Below are 22,593 nucleotides of genomic sequence, written 5' to 3'. Positions count from 1 at the left end.
AAGAGGGGTACCTGTAATCACTGATGTAAACACGGCTCTGATAAGAACTATTCTTAGTTATAAATAAATAGCATGAAATATATCAAATCATTCTTAATAACAAAATAAATAATGAAAAGAAGAAGTCGGGTTTTTTGTTATGAAACATATTAGACATCACATGGGATAACAGTATCCTGAAATTTTAAGGTTGTGCATCTATCAAAAAAAAAAAAAATTAAACCTATTTAAACTGGAATCAACTACGTTGATTTAAATCTCTTATATAAGGTTAGCGTTTGAGATAAATAATTCAAAGCTATTTTGTGTTCCCAGCCCAACATTTAGAAGTATCAGTGAAAAATTACCAACTCGCAGTAAACCATATAGTATTATTCGCCTTTTTGACGTTCCTGATGAAGGTAGATTCAGAAAAAGCGCCTCGGTGGACTGGCATACAACTTAAAACGTTTTCCTTTCTTGTTTATCGATTGCATGATGATAATATATTGCCTTTTATGATGTATTTCAGTTCCAAGAAATGATACGAGAGGAATACTTAAATATAGCGTCGCAATAAAAGTTGTTCTAGGCGTATTGCAGCTGGCCCCTAGACAAAAAAGTGTACTGGTTCAGCGATTATAGACGTAATACTAAACTCCGAAACATAACAATGAACTCAAATCAAAATCATACAAGACTTAGAAGGACAGAGGCTCCTGGATTGTGACAGGCGCACAAATGCGGCGGGGTTTAACATGTTTCGTGAGATCACAACCCTCCCCTATACCTCTAGCCAATAAAGAATGAAAAACACACAGTGATACCTACAGTAAAACGCACTTCAATAGGAAATACAAGTCCTATGTCAGAATAGGAAACAAACTAAGAAACTAATTAACATGCATGACAATGATAATAAAATAACAAAGAACTACTATACATAAGGCTAGCAGTTACTGTCATACGCCAGCTCCAGACCTCAATTAAACTAATTGAAAGGTTTTATATGTCCTCATTATGCACACTCTCTCCCTGTTGCATTTATTGCTAATTTGTTCCAGAACATTCATGAAATATTTGTCACTGGCAACAACAAAAAAAACGATAATTTAAAATAGGTTGTTTACATACAAATTACGAAGAAACGTAAGATTCAACTTCCGAGGACAAAGTTGCCCTTTGGATGGAGAGTTGTCTCATTGGCACTCACACCACATCTTCCTATATCTACTTATAGATGGATTTAAATATGTTTTAACTTCACTTTGGTCAAACACCTCTTTAATTGTTTCGTTCTTATTTGCTTGAATTTCAAATTTCAGTTTCAGCGTTCCGTATGTGATTTCTTTACTTCAAATTCTGCGTTTAACATTGTACTGGTTTTTCGAGAGTGACATTGGTGTACGGCCAAAAATGGAAAAAATCCATCATGCAGCTGACAATGTGGCTTCTCTTTGAACGCCCCATTCTGACTGGGTGTACATGTGAACTTTTAGTTTGCTAAAAGTCGATTGTCGTACGATAACTTCAAATATAAATACCCAAATAACAAAATGCAAATACGTGACAGTACTATCCTTTAATACAAAAAAATCTCTTCCTTTTGTTTACTATAATAAAACAGTGGTTGATTTAGAACCTATAATGGAGCTACGTGTATGATAACCAGTCCAAACGTTGTCTTTAAGGTAGCAACCATGTAACTTTAAAAGTGGGGTGAGGTTGTTTTGTCGAAGCGCTAACAATTTTATTAAGTTTTTCATCGCCATTAATCAACTTGTCTGGTTCAAAATTCAACACTAAAAGGCATGGATAATTTTTCTTTTGTTCTCGTCTGGCACAGAATATTAAATCATCAAATTAGGGATCAGAATATTTTAATGTACCATTATCGAAGCCCCTAGTGGTAGTATCAAGTAAAAAACAGGGACTATCTAAATATTGGTTCCCCAGACGATTACCATTTATCGCTGATAAAAACTTTTGAACACAATTTTCAACTTTCAAAATGCCGACACCTACTGGATAGATGGGTGCTTAATGTAGTACAGCGGCAACTATTACATAAACATGAATGCAAGTTGGGTGCTTAATGTAGTACAGCGGTAATTATTACATAAATATGAATGCTCGTGAAAATAATGTTTATGGTATACGTTTATATATGATATGAAAGGTTTTAACTTTTACAAAACCAGAGCTATACGTTGGATTTAAAAGTTTACTTTATTTGGCCTTTTCAATTTCATTTGACTTTATTTGCCTTTTTAACTTAATTTGGTTCGAGTGTCAATTATAAGTCTTTTGTAAACGAAACGCGCGTCTGGCGCAAAAACCGGCAAAATTTATATTCCGGTATCCATCTATGATGAGTTTTTGTAGATACCTTGTAACAGTATCTTGACTCCAATTTGCTGATATTGGATCCTATTACCGTCTTAATTTCAGCGTAAAAAAGATTATATTAAAAACCTCCCATACTGTGGACTAGCACAACCTTAAACCATGCATTCAGTATCATGAAGCGCTTTTCTTTGTCGACCTCCTTACGGGACGCTTAAAGCTGAATATTTAGGGCAAACAACTTACAAAGAACAGATAAAAACGTTTAAGATGATCTTTCATTCTGTACATGAAATGATATATTCTTTAGCCAACATGATTGCAGAAAGTAAGAACTCGTAAAGCAAAACAGAAAAAAAATGAAATTAAAAGAGATAATACATCGTGTATTGGGCCTTTTTATGGCTTAGAGTTTAGTAGAAAATGTATATATATACATGCTCAACATAAGTTAACCATACTATTTGACCTACTGCGAGTTGTTCAGTTTTTACTGTTACTCCTGTTTCTCCTAAAATATGGGTGCTAGAAAAACCAGCAGGTAAAATGGTCAATATCAGAGCCGTACGTCTGGTTTTTAAATGAATTATCTTCTTTTAAGAAATATTAATTTTGTCATCAAATTTTTCACCGCTTTCAACTGTCCGTTTTATTTCATACATAAACTTTTAAGTATCAGTATGTTTTTAATTCATATTGTTTCGTTTCGTTCCGCTTTTATTTCGTTTCGCTTTTTCGGGTATCCCTCTTATTGCCCCTTTTCTATTTTGATATTTTAAGCAAACATTTAAAAAATCAAACTTTCAAAAAGTGAAATAATCAAAATTGCGCGTTAGGTTTAGTATTTTAAAAGTTTGGTCAAATTTCTAAACTATCAAATTTATAAACGATATTTAGAATTTTGATATTTTAATAATTTGGTTTAAATTTCAAAATTTCAAAACTTTAACACAATTTGAAATTTTGATATTTTAAAACTTTGATCAAAATTCCAAAAATCTAAAATTTCAAAACTTTTTAAAACTTTGAATTGATAAGTGTTACACGTACAATATATAATCACATATATTCAATTACAACGATTTTGAAATATCTGTTGTGGAAAAGGGGGGAATCATCACAGAAAATTTTATAAGATAAATTACGGCAAATTATTCTATTCAACATGTTCAAAGAGGACCAATTTTAAAAATAAATATTACAACTTATCGCTTTTGTATTGTAAAATTCTAATCAGTTACAATATAAGATATACAAAAGCAAATTACCCACCCAGCTGAAACAATTATTTTAATCGGCGTTCGAGTATATGTTTAAAACAGATATAATTATTTGTTATAATTTAAAAGTATAAAATAATCGAATAACTGACGAGGCAGCCTTACAGGACTAACAGGCCCTTGTCTCAGAATATTTTTTTACTAAGTTTATAGGATTTTTCTCTTTCTGAGATAAATACCTGTGTTAAGCAGTCATGAATTATAAAAATACTTGATAGGAGACGGCAGAGACATACATTGTATATGACGGTGATATATCCGTTATCATACACTCTAAAAATTAAAAAAATGTAAATTTGCGAAAAAACTGAAGGTTTTCTTTTTCTTTTTAGGTAGACGTGATCAAATTATAATGTAACAAAAGAGTTGCTAAACATTGTTAAAAATTGAAAATACCACTACGCACTGAAACTACTATTTTATTGGTCGTATATTACTGTTGACTCATCTATTTTCATATTTTTTTTTATTCAGAGGCTTTTATTTTAGCTTACTTTACGGTTTGAGTTTTGCTATAGTTGGTGATTGCCCCCACGGTACAGTTCCCTCTTGTAAAATTTATATATAATTTTTCGGCATTTCTTCATCTTCTTTCAAGTAACCGGGAACCAAATTCATATTGAATTTGTATGGTCCCGCGAAAACTTAGCGCAGTACCGGACAAGGCAGCAAGTCTTCTCCAAATTAATTACATTTAAAACGTTCGCCAATTTACAAATGAAATTATATACACGCTATATGTTATTTACTTCCTTCAAGAGAAGTTGGGGGACGAATGATAGTACTGGGACTGGAGAAGAGACAGCTTCTGTTAATATTACGCCCTGCATTGTGTTAATTTTCAAGGAATGATTGAATCCATTTTCACGGTAGCTGTATGGTTTAACCCATAAAATTCTAGTTTTTGTAAAAGTTGGTGATGAGGTACTTTGTTGAATGCCCTTGCAAAGTCTAGAAGGATGATGTCGACTAGGGATCCTTTTTCCAGTTTTTTTTTGCAATGTCGTTGATTGTTATTATAAGATGCCGTTCGCATGATCGTTTTTTTTTTTGGCGAAATCCATGCTGTGCGTAGATAAGTATGTTGTATAAAAAAGAAGATGTGGTATGATTGCCAATGAGACAACTGTCCACAAGAGACCAAAATGACACAGACATTAACAACTATAGGTCACCGTACGGCCTTCAACAATGAGCAAAACCCATACCGCATAGTCAGCTATTAAAAGCCCCGATAAGACAATGTAAAACAAGTCAAACGAGAAAACTTATTTGTGTTTGTCAAAATGGTCCATAACACTGCTGTGGAACTATGAGTTCCAAGACATTACATGTCATAGAGTTTAATGATACAGGTCTATAGTTGGCGGCTAAATGTCTTTCATTTTTCTTTAAAAGAGGTACATGCACGTTAGCATCTCTCCAGTCTTGTGGGACTTCTCCGGTGATAAGGGATTTTTGGTACAGATCTGTTAGAAAAAGAAGCGAGCTGATCTGCCGCTGTTTTCAGGATGAATTATTGAATTGAGTCTGGACCAATTTTACAAGGTTTCTAAATTTAGGTGAATACCACGTGTATGCAGCGACAAGTAATCTTTTTGCGCCTGTCCCACGTCAGGAGCCGCTGGCCTTTGTTAGTCTTGTATTATTTAAATTTTAGTTTCTCGAGTACAATTTGGAAATTAGTATGGCGTTCATTATCCCTGAACTTGTATATATTTTTTTAGGGGCCAGCTGAATGACGCTTCCGGGTGCGGGAATTTCTCGCTACATTGAAGACCTGTTGGTGACTTTCTGCTGTTGTTATTTTTAAGGTTGGGTTGTTGTCTCTTTGACACATTCCCCATTTCCATTCTCAATTTTATTCAGTATTCTGATGTTTTGTTGTACAATTGAAGAATAATTTGTTTATATTCTCGTTTTAGGTCTGTACAGGAAATTTTGTCTCGTTGGTAATTTACTATCACTACATGTAGATATGATTTTGTGAAATTTGGATGATGCAAAAGTTGCCGTGTTGTAGATAAATATAATATCAAGTATATTTCTTTTTTTTGGTATGGCTTAAAAGATTCTAGCTAGGGGAATTCTGCGATACAGATATCGGTATCATGAAGATGAAGTCGGTTTAATATATCCATTGTGTTCGATATGAGCGTCAAACTAAATACGTTTTGGAGTACTAACTACCCCAGCGCGTTCACAGATTGTATCTTCACTTCCATGGGGCTTTTGTATTCAAGGAAGTTTAAAATAAACCCGGAAGGTTTCGGTTATAGCTATACCTTTTATATAATATACATATTTTTTAATTTGTATGTCCGCATGTACATTTGTAACTGATCCTTCCGGAATATCACGTTCCAAATAAAATATTCATTGTGTTTTGTGTCAAGGTCCGATGGTTTCAGTAAAAGATTTTTTTAATCTAGAAATACAGTGTATCCTCGTTTTCTGGTAAACACCATTTCCCCCTAAAAACTCTCAAATTTAAACGAACCAGTCAAAAGGAATTTTTTATAAAAGTGTTTATAATTCATGTTAAAATCGAAGATAATTCCAGGAAAAAAATTTTATACTCAGAATTATAGCCAGAATTGATTTGGTCGTTTTGTTTGCAGACACTTAAAGACACTGGACGGCGATTACATGAAACTAATATGGTAATTTTGACATATTTATTTGTCAATACCATAATAAACTTTGCACTTGTATTTTGATTTGGATATTTATTCCAACGATTTGACATTACCGCAAAGAAATCGTGGTCGATGTATGGCTTCGCGTGTCGTTCTCTCTAAACCTCCACTAATATCATTGGATGCTTATTTCATGAACGAAGGAATTAAATGAAACTATACAGATGAGATTGAACACTTAGAAGAATTACTTTATTGTGTTTATAACGTTTGCAATAGCAAGTTCACTAAGATATGCATAAAAGATGCCCAGAACAGAACATTTTTGATTTCAGTTAAAGTGTATTTAAGCGGACGTATTATCGTAATACTGTGATTACAGACATTGCAAGTGAGTATATTATACGAGGTTTATGATTTTGATGTAACTAGATGGTGAAAAAACTTTTAAAAGGTCATGGTCATCCTATGAAAGCATCTTTTTTTCAATAACAATCTACCAAAAAAGTTTCGTTGTACCTTAGTCCATGTAGTAAATTATATAAAGTTGTTTGTTATACTCCAATAAATCATCTTTCGAAATTAACTCTGAATCTGGATTGATAAATGGTTGTTTGCGAAACGTCCAGTGGCAAATATTTCACTTAGTCAGGAAAAGATTCACAATTGGGTAGTCCTGAAAAACAAGCTTACCGGGATTTTGAGAAATTTGGAATGCTACTGGAAAACAAAGTTATATTCGATAGGGACAGAAATTGAGCCAAGCAACAGGCCCCCTACGAACTACAAAAAGATTTGTTGCAAGGGTTCTTATCGTGAATATGGCGTCGCACTCTTAGAAAATTACAAACGAGTATAAAATGTCATGACTTTTATAGTAGAAACAATACTTTAAACTTACTTTCCGTATATGCAAGTATTATATACGGTATAATTGTTTGACCTGTACGCTCATACATTTTGAAATTCGTTTGTTTTACCGATATTATAAGGTTAAGACTATAATTAAAAAGTAAAATAAGGGTTCAGATTTTGAGACTAAAATAATTGGGTCCTCCATCATATAAATGTATCTAAAGAAAACCATTATCGGATGTGCATGAGTTAGTGATTTATTTACCTATACACCAGTACACACCTGGCGCTGTGCTGTTTATCAATTACCGAACTTCGTATTTATAGCTGTTTTTGCGTCTCTTAAAAACTCTGGATGAACTCGATATAGAGGTAGAGTTTGGCATATGCTATGAACACCTGTCTCTATATTGTTGAAAACGTATGTTGCCTTTCGGTACTCTTGAATATATAATGATGCAAAGTCTCACTTTTAAAGCTTCTTATATTCATAAACATGGATATAGAAGCAAAAACAACACAACACACAAACAAATGGAAACAATGCGAACTCATAACTCTGGGAAAAAAAATGATTAAGAATTGGTTTAAAAAAAAAATCAAACCCAATGCTTAAAAGAGACGTAAGTTAAAAGGCGGGAAAATAAAATAGGAAATTTTAAAAAATTTTATATGACGAATGACCCGAAAAACATCACCAGGCTCCTCACCAAGGGCGCGACCATTTAACTTCGAGGGAAGGAGTATTGTTATTTTTCCGAGAAAACAATTCTGGTCCCCAATTTTACAAAAAAAAAAGAAGAATAATAATTAATCTGAATCAAGGTTTCCCCAATATCTTACATTGTTAAATTTTCTGACTAAGACAAAAACAGAGCCACACTTCCCCTCCATGAAGTTAAATGGTTGCTCCCTAAACGTATTTATCATGTTCATTCGTACAAATGTTTTTGTTTAATTTATAATGTGATTCTGGAAGATGGTACGGGGCGCCGAATGGGACTCTTGTGGTTTTGTACAAAATTCAATTCTGTCATAACAAAATCATTTTTGTCTTACAAAACTATGTGCTACAGACTTGTTTTGTGAAAACTTCAATTTTGTGATGACAAAATTCATTTGTGTAGACAAAATTCATTTTTGTCATGCAAAATTCATTTTTGTAGACAAAATTCATATTTGTCATGACAAAAGTCAATTTTGTCTAAAAGGTATGCAAATATAAACATATTTGCATACAAAATTGACTTTTGTTACCTGATATGGAAATTAAATCACAAAAGTCAATTGTGTGAGACAAAATTAACTTTTGTGAGACAAAATTGACTTTTGTGAGACAAAATTCAATTTTGTCATTTTTGTTGAGACAAAAGTCAATTTTGTTAATTTTGTTGAGACAAAAGTCAATTTTGTCAATATTGTTGAGACAAAAGTCAATTTTGTCAATTTTGTTGAGACAATAATCAATTTTGTCAATTTTGTTGAGACAAAAGTCAATTTTGTTAATTTTGTTGAGACAAAAGTCAATTTTGTCAATTTTGTTGAGACAAAAGTCAATTTTGTCAATTTTGTTGAGACAAAAGTCAATTTTGTAAATTTTGTTGAGACAAAAGTCAATTTTGTTAAGACAAAAGTCAATTTTGTCAATTTTAATGAGACAAAAGTCAATTTTGTCAATTTTGTTGAGACAAAAGTCAATTTTGTGACGACAAAATTCATTTTTGTGACGACAAAATTCATTTTTGTGACGACAAAATTCAATTTTGTAACAACAAAATTGACTTTTATGAGACAAATTTGACTTTCGTGAGACAAAATTGACTTTTGTGAGACAAAAGTCAATTTTGTTTAAACAAAATTCAATTTTGTCAATTTTGTTGAGACTAAACTCAATTTTATCAATTTTGTTGAGACAAAATTCAATTTTGTTGAGACAAAAGTCAATTTTGTTAATTTTGTTGAGACAAAAGTCAATTTTGTCAATTTTGTTGAGACAAAAGTCAATTTTGTAAATTTTGTTGAGACAAAAGTCAATTTTGTTAAGACAAAAGTCAGTTTTGTCAATTTTAATGAGACAAAAGTCAATTTTGTCAATTTTGTTGAGACAAAAGTCAACTTTTTTAACGACAAAATTCATTTTTGTGACGACAAAATTCATTTTTGTGACGACAAAATTCATTTTTGTGACGACAAAATTCAATTTTGTAACAACAAAATTGACTTTTATGAGACAAATTTGACTTTCGTGAGACAAAATTGACTTTTGTGAGACAAAAGTCAATTTTGTTTAAACAAAATTCAATTTTGTCAATTTTGTTGAGACTAAACTCAATTTTATCAATTTTGTTGAGACAAAAGTCAATTTTGTTGAGACAAAAGTCAATTTTGTTAATTTTGTTGAGACAAAAATCAATTTTGTCAATTTTGTTAAGACAAAAATCAATTTTGTCAATTTTGTTGAGACAAAAATCAATTTTGTTAATTTTGTTGAGACAAAAGTCAATTTTGTCAATTTTGTTGAGACAAAAATCAATTTTGTCAATTTTGTTGAGACAAAAATCAATTTTGTCAATTTTGTTGAGACAAAAGTCAATTTTGTTAATTTTGTTGAGACAAAAGTCAATTTTGTTGAGACAAAAGTCAATTTTGTCATTTCTGTCTCACAAAAGTCGATTTTGTATGCAAATTAGCTCACAGAAACCAAACTGAACTAATTTGAATACAAAATTGACTTTTGTCGCCCAATTTTCAAATTAGGTAACAAAAGTCAAGTCTGTGTAACAAAAATGAATTTTGTCATGACAAAAGTGACTTTTGTCCGCTGATAGATAATTTTGTATGACAAAATTTTAAATTTGTAGTATGATACAAATTTTGTTAAACTGAACTCATTTTAGTTGAACAAAAGTCACTTTTGTCCGTACAAAATTGAATTTTGAGTACAAAACCACAAGAGTCCCATTCGGCGCCCCGTAGTTATCACAAAGTCAGCTTATTTCAAGTTTCGTTGTTACCTAATTTGAAAATTGAGCGACAAAAGTCAATTTTGTATTGAAATTAGTTTAGTTTGGTTTCTGTGAACTAATTTGGATACAAAATCGACTTTTGTTACACAAAATTGACTTTTGTTACACAAAATTGACTTTTGTTACACAAAATTGACTTTTGTTACACAAAATTGACTTTTGTTACACAAAATTGACTTTTGTTTCACAAAATTGACTTTTGTTACACAAAATTGACTTTTGTTACACAAAAATTACTTTTGTTACACAAAATTGACTTTTGTTACACAAAATTGACTTTTGTCTCAACAAAATTGACAAAATTGAATTTTGTCTCAACAAAATTGACAAAATTGAATTTTGTCTCAACAAAATTGACAAAATTGAATTTTGTCTCAACAAAATTAACAAAATTGAATTTTGTCTCAACAAAATTGACAAAATTGAATTTTGTCTCAACAAAATTGATTTTTGTCTCACGAAAGTCAATTTTGTCTCACGAAAGTCAATTTTGTCTCATAAAAGTCAATTTTGTTGTTACAAAATTGAATTTTGTCATCACAAAAATGAATTTTGTCGTCACAAAATTGACTTTTGTCTCAACAAAATTGACAAAATTGACTTTTGTCTCAACAAAATTGACAAAATTGACTTTTGTCTCAACAAAATTAACAAAATTGACTTTTGTCTCAACAAAATTTACAAAAATGACTTTTGTCTCAACAAAATTAACAAAATTGACTTTTGTCTCAACAAAAATGAAAAAATTGAATTTTGTGTCAACAAAAATGACAAAATTGAATTTTGTCTCAACAAAATTGACAAAATTGAATTTTGTCTCACAAAAGTCAATTTTGTCTCACAAAAGTCAATTTTGTCTCACAAAAATCAATTTTGTCTCACAAAAGTTAATTTTGTTTCACAAAAGTCAATTTTGTCTCACAAAATTGAATCTTACCGTACACAATTGACTTTTGTGATTAAATTTCCATATCAGGTAACAAAAGTCAATTTTGTATGCAAATATGTTTATATTTGCATACCTTTAAGACAAAATTGACTTTTGTCATGACAAATATGAATTTTGTCTACAAAAATGAATTTTGTCATGACAAAAATGAATTTTGTCTACACAAATGAATTTTGTCATCACAAAATTGAAGTTCTCACAAAACAAATCTGTAGCACATAGTTTTGTAAGACAAAAATGATTTTGTTATGACAGAATTGAATTTTGTACAAAACCACAAGAGTCCCATTCGGCGCCCCGTAATAACTGCAGTCTATAAAATAAAAATTACAATGTAAGTACTCCAATGAACACATACTTGAACTGCATCTGCTTAACACAATTGTACGGAGCCCCGCTAGGGACATGCAAAGAAAAAAATATATATTGTGCGCACAAAATAATATATTGTGCGCACAACTTAATTATATTGTGCGCACAACTTAAATATATTGTGCGCACAAAATAATATATTGTGCGCACAAAATAATATATTGTGCGCACAACTTAAATATATTGTGCGCACAACTTAATTATATTGTGCGCACAACTTAAATGTATTGTGCGCACAACTTAATTATATTGTGCGCACAACTTAAATGTATTGTGCGCACAAATTAAATATATTGTGCGCACAAAATAATATAGTGTGCGTTAAATTCTTTGACCTTACACATGATACAGTTCTTCAATGTCTCCTTTTTAAAGTGACAGAATGGAGAAATGCATAAAGTTTTCTTTTGAAATGGGGCTAGAATACATGGATATATTCATCATTGCATTTGTATCAACTCCTGACAGGAATACTGAAGAAGTAACGTTTATTTCGTCTGACACTTGGTTTACCAACAAATGCGTTGGAAGCCTCCACTTTATATCAGAGTTTATTGGAACGGTTTGAAACAGACTTGGCAAAGAGCGAGGAAACTATCGAACTTATGTACACTTTGATACTGTGGATTCATTTATTTTCGTGGGTACCAATTTTCGTGGATTTAGGGAAACTTATATATTCGTTGATATTCAATTTCGTGGTTTTACCGAACTCTGCATACAAGGTTTTGTAAAAATCGTCGTTCGTTGAACATCTAATTTCGTGGTTTGCCTGTACCAACGAAATCCACGAAAATTGGTATCCCACGAACAATAATGAATCCACAGTACTATGGCTTTACCTGTTTTCTGGTAACAAATATGAATTAAAGTACTTTTTGCACTTATACTCAATTCATGACTTTGATTTTGTTACCCTGTTCGACGACAGAGATGGTCATTACATTGTGTATATTGAAAAGACTTTACGTCCGTTCATCCGTCCGTCTCTTTTTATTGTAAATGTTTTGGTTATAGTTTATGATGAAGTTTTAGTGTCACCAACTTAAATGAACTATGTGGTTTCTAAGAAGGTATCATTGTAAAAGTGTAGAGTAAGTCAAATCCACTGAAAACTGAATACACGTACAAGTTGTTTTGTTGTTGTTGTTGTTGTAGTTTTTGTTTTTGTTTTTGTTTTTGTTTTTTGTTTTTTATCAAAGGTGACTATGTTTGATCATGGTTAAGTAAGGTTCTCACCCAAAATGTACTGTTCGTTATTGAAATGTGACGGTGTGTTCAGTCTACGAAATTCACCATGAAATTGTGATCAAATAAAGATAAAACTGGGTACATATATAAAGCAGAAGATGCAATATGAGTGCCAATTAGACAGCTCTCCATCCAAGTCATAATTTATTAAAAGTTAACAGTTATTGGTTATAATACGGTCTTCATCACGGAGCGTTGGCTCACACCAAACCGCAAACTATACGGCCCGAAATGACTATAACAAAACGATAAACAGATATGAACCACACCAATAAACGACAATCACTGAATAACAAGCTCCCGACATTGAACAGTATGCTTATTATAATTTAATTTTTTAAGCGTTGAATACAAATGTTTCAGGTCAAGTTATAGTTTCATTCTGTTTAATAGAAGAGAGGATAAGAGGTCACTTATAGTAGACTATTTTTGATCGATTTCATCATAAAATTTTACAGTATGTTGTTCGTATTCATTATGAAACTAAAATGTTACGAAACAATTTAAGAATAGCCAATGAAGTTCCTCAGTGGAATATTTTGAAAAAAAAATGAAACAATTATGATTCATTTTTTCCAAATATGGTCCGTTTTGGGTATCATTTATTCAAAACTTTGTGACCCGCTATGCGATTGCCAAAGAGACAACTATATACATATACAACATAGCTCATACAAATACGGGTTATATTCTTCTCATATATTTTTATGATGGCATGATACTCAACCCCTAACGGTAAGGATTTTGCTTGATATTCATATGATTAGAAAATAATCTTTCAATCAGTTTAGTTGAGGTGTGGAGCTGGCATGTCAGTAACTGCTAGTAGTCCTTGTTATTTTATGTATCATTGTCATTTTGTTAAGTTTCATTTGTTACCTATTCTGACAACGGACACGTGCTTTACTGTCGGTATTGCTGTGTGTTTTTTTTTATCTGCATTGGCTAGAGGTATAAAAGGAGAGTTGAGATCTCACAAAACATGTTTAACTCAGCCGCATTTTTGTGCCTGTCCAAGGTCAGGAGCCTCTGGCCTTTATTGGTTTTGTTGGATTTTTAATTTTAGTTTTTTGTATACACTTTGGATAGATAAAGGAAGACTGAGATGGTATGAGTGCAGATGAGACAACTCTCCATCTAAGTCACAATTTATAAAAGTAAACCATTATAGGTCAAGGTACGGTCTTCACAAGTATCTCAGGCTCACAACAAACGGTAAGCTATAAAGGGTCCCCAAAATTACTAGTGTAAAACCTTTTAAACGGGAAAACCAACGGTCTAATCTATATAAAAAACGAGAAACGAGAAACAACTGTAAAGTTTAGTATGACGTCAATTTTCACTGAACTAGTCCATATTTTTGTTTATAGGCCAGCTGAAGCACGCATTTGGGTGCGGGATTTTTCCTTGTTGTATTGAAGAACCAAATATATCTGAGAAACAACCCTTATATGATGTGCGCGCCTTATAATTATTTTGTACATGAAGTACAGTTTTAGATACCATGTATACCTTTATCATTGTATCTATAAAAAAAATAGACCAATTCTGATATATGACGATACCGACCAGCCAAATATATATTATACATTACAATCACTCTATAAAACAAATATTGTTAATTTATTCCTTATAGTATCTAAAAAACATACCAAACAAGAATCAAATAACATGGACCAATGAACCATGAATATAAAATCAAGGTCAGATTAATATAATTGCAAGATAGATAATTTCACCATACAAACATTCCATACCTCAAATATATATCTAACTAAATGCTTAAAGTATCCGAGAAATACACCAAAACACAAACATTTTAATTTGCCGGACCACTTAACCCTGAAAATGATGTCAATGTTAGATGACACCTGTGAAGTGGACATTTAGACATTAAAATCGTTCAATACAACCAAATATAGAAAAACTATTGCATTTGGTATCTTAGATTTTGTCTAAACCACGAACACATAACACGAACACGTAAAATGAGGTCATGGTCAAGTGAAAACTGTTTTCCTAATTTTGGGAGCACACCATATTATTTTAGTGCGCGCAGTATATTATAATGTGCGTACAATATGTTTAGGTTGTGCGCACAATATATTTAAGTTGTGCGCACAACATATTTAAGTTGTGCGCACAACATATTTAAGTTGTGCACACAATATATTTAAGTTGTGCGCACAATATATTATTTTGTGCGCTCAATATATTATTTTGTGCGCACAATATATTTAAGTTGTGCGCACAATATATTATTTTGTGCGCACAATATATTTTTTTTTCTTTGCATGTCCCTAGCGGGGCTCCGTACAATTGGACTTAAGTAACACAGATGATTAAGAAGTTTGAGAATGTTTCATTATATCAATTAACGCAAAAGTTTGAGGGGTGACATGGGGTCGCTCAATTGCTTAATTCTACTTTTTATGTCCCACCTACGATAGTACAGGGGCATTATGTTTTCTGGTCTGTGCGTCCGTCCTTCCGTCCGTCCGTCCGTTCGTTCAGGTTAAAGTTTTTGGTCAAGGTAGTTTTTGATGAAGTTGAAGTCCAATCAACATCAAACTTAGTACACATGTTCCTTGTGATATGATATTTCTAATTTAACTGCCAAATTATACTTTTGATCCCAATTTACGGTCCACTGAACATAGAAATTGATAGTGCAAGTTTCAGGTTAAAGTTTTTGGTCAAGGTAGTTTTTGATTTAGTTGAAGTCCAATCAACTTGAAACTTTGTACACATGTTCATTAGGTTATGATCTTTCCAATTTTAATGCCAAATTATATTTTTTATCCCAATTTCACGGTCCACTGAACATAGAAAATGATAATGGGAGTGGGGCATCCGTGTACTATGGACACATTCTTGTTTCAATATTTTTTTCCTACATATCCCAATTGTTAACCTGGGCCATATACTAGTTTATATATTCAACATTCTAATTCCCCACCAACCCATATATCGTACTCCAAAAAGGGTCACCTCACTAAAAGGGTCACCTCACTAAAAGATGATTGATGATGGTGCATTATATCAATTAACACACAAGTATATGTCCTCATTATCTAAGAGTGCATGTATTGAAAGATCAATTGATCAGAAGAATCTGACAGTTTAAGTGGATTTATGAATTTCTTCTTTTTGATCTCCTCTGTTGACATACCTAAGTATTTTGATCGATTTTTAAATTAATCATCTGGTTTTGTGTGAGTGAATATAGTTTTTTTGTGTTTGTGTTGGTTTTGTTTGTGGGGGATGCAATATTTGATAATTGCAACTTTCGGTACCTCTTTTAAAAGTATGGGGTCTTTGATAATTTTCATTCTTAGGTTCACTTATTTCTAAAAAAAAACTTTTCTTTTAATCTTGCCAACGCATCTTTTTAAAAATAACTATTCGGCTTTGCTCATGGCTGAAGGCCGTACGGTGACCTATAGTTGTTTATGTTTGTGTCATTTTGGTCTTTTGTGGATAGTTGTCTCATTGACAATCATACCACATCTTTTTTTTTTTTATATATTCGAAACAATTAAGTATTTCTCTATAAAGAGAACGTGAAAGTGATTACATTATGATATCAATAACAGCCAGATTTTCAGTATATTCTTGTGTCGTATGATACTTGCTGTTGCATTAACGTACACCGGGCATTTTCTTTTATTCATTAAAATAATGACGTCAAAATCACGTTCAGTAAAAGTGATGAAAAGCGATATTTTATCATTAGTAACATGTTTCCATTTGATTGAATAAAACCAAATGTGGTATTCCATGCCTATGCTTTAATGGTTATGATCATTTATTTATTAAAGAAAAGAAGAATGTCTTACAAAGATCCGTTTGGCCGTATAGACATGATCATTACTTCTATGACATCAGTATGTTTTGCTTAATTTTTTTTTAACGTTTTATAAATTTGGTATTGGTGTCAAGACAGACAGTGTTAAGCATTGCAGTGTTTCTTAGACACTGCATACGGTAGTTTAAGGAGGGTAATGTGTTTTCTGGTCTGTCCTCCCATTTGACAATCCATGCAATTTTGACTCCTTGGAATGCTCTATAAATATAAGTAACACATAACTGAAGGGGGGATAGAGCAGATTGTAACCCTTCAAAAACATCGACTACCGCGAAGGTTTGCAATGCTCTTTCGAGGGGTAACAATCTGCTCTATCACCCTCTCAGTTATGTGTTAATCATGTCCTGTTGTTAAAGGATCTTTTAAATTTGATAAGATTTTCAGGAGGATTGAGCTCTTTTGTCTTCTTTTCGATTACCTTACGAGTAGTGTCTGCAGACTTTTTTCTGCATTTAGAGTGAAAAAAAAGTGTCATTATACGATCATGATTATATAAACATTATTTTTCATGAGAGACTTGTATTTACATTCGTTTTTGCTATTAGGGACGACACAATTATCCTGTTAATAAATATTCGATCAGCTGTATAGATGCGTTTAAGTTAATTGCCTCATTATTTGATTTAATACAGAATCTGATCAAACTCTGTTTTTTCCAATATTTATAGCTGCCGATTTGATTTCAGATTATGAAATCATACTAATTGGATGGAGAGCATACGTCAGTCCTTCATTTAGGGTTTTTTTTTGTATTGGCAAAATGTGTTGATTATCCACGAAATATTTGTCACTGGACGTGAAGCAAAGAGCAATTGATTATTCACGAAGTTGAAGATTTTTGTTGAGTGTTGACTCTCATACAAGATAAAGTTTAAGCTACCTCTAAACCAGGTTTTATCCACATGTTCCTTGATACCTTGATAAATGCCGGTACCAAGTCAGGTGATTGACAGCGTTAGACTCTGTCAGGTTTTATGGAATTCCACTTTTCGAAATAGTCTTTGAATGCGATATTGTTGTTATTCTTTTATTTTATTTTAATATTTGTATAAATGTCCATTACAATAAGCTGATTACAAGTAATATTTTTAAATTTAATACTTGTTGTGTGACCTTGGATCCGATCGAATAGAGATACAATAAGATATTACCAAATTATATATATATCATCAGTATACTACATCCTGTAACTGTACTGAATATATTATATACTTATATGATATATATACAGAGATAAGAAGATGTGATGTGAGTGCAAATGAGACACGTCACCATCCAAGTCACCATCCAAAAGTTAACTTTTTTATGTCAATGTACGGCCTTCAACACAGAGCCTTGGTTTACATCGAACAACAAGATATAAAAGGTTCCAGAAATCACCATTGAGAGTAAAACAATTCAAAAAAGGAAACCAATGGTTTAATCTTTTATATACAAAACGAGAAACACTTATGAACCACCATCAACAAACGTCAAGCACCGAACAACATATTCCTAACTTAAAATAGGTGCAAATGCAGCGTTTATATGTTACGAATGTTTTTGAACTTAGAATAGTGTATGCTAAAAAATATTGACATCATATCTTTGTAAGTTTTTAACAATCTAATATTTAGAGTTTGCATAAACAAATAATTTGATTTTGATCTGATATGATTTGTACTGAATCCTCCGATTGTAGAGATAATTGTTTAGTTTATAAAATATGGGTCACATGTTAGGTCATGTAACCGATACAAATATTTAATTTAATCCATATTTTGTGTTAATTCACTATAATTAATGTTTACACACTTTTTAATGAAAATATCGACAAATACCGAGCGGTAGTTATTATCAGTAGCCATGCATCTGGGGTTTACAGTTGTATTCCTCTTCGTTGGATCATGACTTAATTTTGGTAAACATAATCAGGCTAATGAATGGTGCTTTTCAAAAGGTTTTAGTTTATGTGAAGTTAAGTAAAAACAGTTGGGATGGGAAGACTATGACATAGTTTTCATTGATGTAAAGTGTTAGTAACAGTTTTTAGTTATCGTTAATTTTCGTTCTTCCTTCCTGTGAAACCCATTATGTACGTAGAGGTTTATCAACATCCCAAGCATTTATAAACATTGCTTAATTTCTAGACGGTAAGTTTGATTTCTTATTTATATATGAATTTAAGGGGGTGGATTATAATTTTATGAGAAATATGTCTAATACATACTTTAATATCTAACCACAAGTACCTTTGAATTGAAAAAAATACGATACAAAATGTAAATTGTATATCACAGTAGATAGGTTAAAATTACGACGGATAATAGTTTTCCTCTATACGGAAACGCCATTATAATTAATCAATTAATGGATTAAAAAAAGTTACCGAAACAGATTATATAATTTCTTCCTAAAACTTGTATATTTATTTATTTATCAAATTAAAAGTTTATTTTAATACTGAGTTGTTTTTTTATACACAAGTACTTCGAATAGAACCAAGTAAGCTTTAACTTCAATGTTGTCTGTGTAGGAAAGCGTTGAAATATTTTTTTTCTTCAATTACAACCAAAAATCTTTGCCTGGAGTTGTAGAAAGAACCTCTCCTAAGAGGTCTGGTTTTGTTTGGGGGGGGGGGGGGGGGGGGTTCCTTCATTTATTCATTTTTTAATTAGTATATTTGTATGGCAATTTCTCTCCATTCTGTAAAATGTTTGAACGTTATTCTCTTTGCTTTATATTTTAGATCTTCATTATACTATTTTTTTGTCCGCTTTTCTATATCTTTATTCAGTTTGTCTATTATTCTCTATTCCATAATCTTCCATGCACACACACTATCCTCCTATGAGACATTGACTGACTTTACAGCCCTCGCACGGTCGACTCAACTATCTTCTAAGGATCTCAGTTGAACATAAATATGCGAGTAGCTGGAGTCATACAATGAAAGTCTATATTTGTTGGATTAATGCGAATGGAAGTTATATAAAATATTGTGTTTTCTTCCTCTTATAGCTTATGTTGTTTTCATTACGTTTTCAAAAGTTGAAGAATAGAATTTTTCAAATTCGTGGAATATTTGTTTACATTTCGAAAGCTATTTTTGATGAGCTCATACTAGACTTTTACATCTTTGAATTAATCATTCTGTTCGATCGTTCGATATTACAACTTATTTTTGCTTATCTATATTAAATAACTTTGATATGATTATGTAATTTGTATTTTGTTTGTCACAAGCTGTTTTCAATATGCTTAAGGCCAACCAATACAGATTATTATTCAATATTTGATTTTTATTTATAAGTTCATTGAATATACAAAAAAATCTGTACATAATGACATACCTGTGTAAATAATATATGCGTATTCAGAAAACGAACGAACTGTGTCAGATGTCTGGAGAACGGGAATGAAATATAAATTGCAAATCATTTAATTCCAAATTTACAAATCAGAAAAATGGATTCTGGTGGATAATTGTCTAATTTGCAGTGACACTTCACAATTCTATCAATATTTGCAGAGGCACACAGTGTAAAAATTTGAATACACAGAACTACTGGATCTGAATTTCTTAATTCATAAAAAAACAACAGAAAAGTATCGAGTTGTTCATTTAGAAGACATTTCATTAAAAGAAATCTATTTTATTTTTCAGCCATCACAAATATACGTGCCATGAATGCTACTGCCTTAAACAACACCCAAAGTTTCCGGAGATCTGTGCCGTTTACCTTGGAATCATTGTCAGAGAGGAGAGTCTATATAAATATTCCGTCTATAATATATACATTTATATTACTGTTTATCGGCATACCAGGAAATGCCACCGTCTTCTACATCTATTTTACAAGATGGAAGAAAAGTTCTACTCGTGTATTTATCATTGCCCTGGCAATATTGGATTTGACAAACTGTACATTGACATTCCCATTTGAGTTGGCACATATGTTCAACCCTTTTAACTTCGATTTTCCCGTATTGTGTAAGTTATTTCGTTTCACTACTTACACTTGTAATAGTGGCGGGGCTTTATTGCTAATTGCTATCGCCGTAGATCGCCATATGAGGATTTGTAAACCGTATAAAAAGCCAATGAACCCAAAGATAGCCAAACTGATATCAATCGTAATTATTGTGACGTCTGTCGCCACGTGTTGGCCATCTCTTATAATATACGGCATAGAAGTTCGGCCCATTACACCAACGATCGAACTGAAATTCTGCTTGATTGAAACTGGATATCGTGACACTCAATACCCATTGGCATATCTTCTTGTTCAGTGCGCATGCACTATAGTTATATTTATAGTTTTAGTCGTCATTTATTCAATAATTGGCGCCCAAGTATGCCGTCGTTGGAAGTTTCGGACGACATCGTTAAAGTCCGTGGGCGATGGTGACGATGGAGTAATTGCTGATATTTCGTCTATTAATTGCAATGATAAAGATGACAGCGTTTGGAAAGACGACGAGGAAAAGGATAATAATTCCTCCCTTGTAAACGAAAATGAGCCGAAACTGAAACCGAATGTAGCTAGACTCCCATATTTATCCCAATCATCAACCATGCTTAAGAAGAAAAAAGTGTTTGACTCTCGGGCGATACGTATCGGGAAAACAACAATCATGTTATTTGTGGTTACCATTGCGTACATTCTATGTTTCTCGCCATTCTTAGGGTTAGCTAGTCATCGATCGATATATCCAGAACGATGGTTGAATCTATCTCAGGCCGGAGAAACACTTTATCAATTTTTCTTGCGATCCTACTTAGCAAACTGTGCTATCAATCCAATCATATACTCTTACTTTAACCGGATATTCCGACAGGAGTGTGTCAAGTTTTACCGGAAACTCTTCTGTACAAAACAAAACGTTTATCAACCTTAATCATATGATAGGTTATGTATTAAATATTCTGAGGTTGAAAGTTTATATACGCAATAGTACGGAAATTTCAACTTCTGACGTTAATATTTGCGTTTGAATGTCTGTTAACGACATTGAACTTCAGTAAAAATAACACGAACACGGGCATATGTGTTTTGATTATAAACATATTTGTTTACACTGGTGGTAAACAGAAATGCAAAATGAGATACCAAGGAGCTAGTTATTAAACAGAAGGAAGATAATTACAACCTATTGTTGCTTAGTTCGTTCATTTGGAGGATTGTATAAATTGTAATAATATTTTAAACAAGTTAGAAAAAGACAAAACCTTAATCATGAAAACCGATGAAATAGCTGCCACGGATTCTCAGTGTTTTTCAGTATTAATTACTGGAAGATACTAGACGAGCATCGAGATGACTGCTTCAGGGAATACGTCCGGTTATCAAGAACACAATGCAATTCAAAATTACCATGAATAAACATAAAAACATGATTAAAATACTTTGTATGAAAGCTCAGGTTTAGATATTTGAATATTATAAAACCTACATTATGTCATATGCTGCAGACACCAATGATACATAGACGTTCATTTGTAAACCATCTATGGTAGAATTTACGACTGTAAGATTTTGAGCAAACAATGATGTTGTCTTGAAATGGTATTTTGATAGAATTACATATTACTCTTTAAATGATCTTTTCCAAAATAAAGTATTTAAATAATGAATGAAAACTGGACAACTTAGTCTTAAGGAGTCTCATTTTCTGTATAGAAACACTTTTTTAAGGTTTGCACACGTTTTAATTTGGAAAGATTAAAACAAGCTTCTTTATATTACACTTGAATATAAGGCACAAAAAAGAATTGAAAAGTTTTTCGTCCCGACATCATATATCCCGAAAGCCTCTCTATAGACTATAGAGGGGATGGTAAAAGGAAAACATTTTCATTAAAGTTCATGAGTTTCCTATAATGCATACCGATGCACATATAAAATTCTTCCACTTTGAATGACTTGGTGAATATGTGAATCAGATTTGTAACAATCTGAATACAAAACATGAAATACGTCTAGAAATCTCTTAGCTACAGTATACACCCGGGATTGACATACAAGATAAACTTTTCATCACATAT

The 22,593-nt window shown here is 32.1% G+C and overlaps 1 protein-coding gene across 1 annotated transcript; it reads left to right on the top strand.

Annotated features, from left to right (window-relative positions):
- Positions 1 to 6,614: 6,614 nt before the first annotated feature.
- On the top strand, positions 6,615 to 21,734 carry LOC134710136 (alpha-2A adrenergic receptor-like). The gene is made up of 2 exons (XM_063570349.1): positions 6,615 to 6,635; positions 20,212 to 21,734. The coding sequence occupies exon 2, from the start codon at positions 20,232 to 20,234 to the stop codon at positions 21,444 to 21,446; it is 1,215 nt and encodes a 404-aa protein (XP_063426419.1). The 5' UTR covers positions 6,615 to 6,635; positions 20,212 to 20,231; the 3' UTR covers positions 21,447 to 21,734.
- Positions 21,735 to 22,593: the final 859 nt, after the last annotated feature.

The sequence above is a fragment of the Mytilus trossulus genome, chromosome 3 (assembly GCF_036588685.1).
Source record: "Mytilus trossulus isolate FHL-02 chromosome 3, PNRI_Mtr1.1.1.hap1, whole genome shotgun sequence".
Classification (NCBI taxonomy): domain Eukaryota; kingdom Metazoa; phylum Mollusca; class Bivalvia; order Mytilida; family Mytilidae; genus Mytilus; species Mytilus trossulus.
This window is presented reverse-complemented; position numbering and strand designations above follow the sequence as displayed.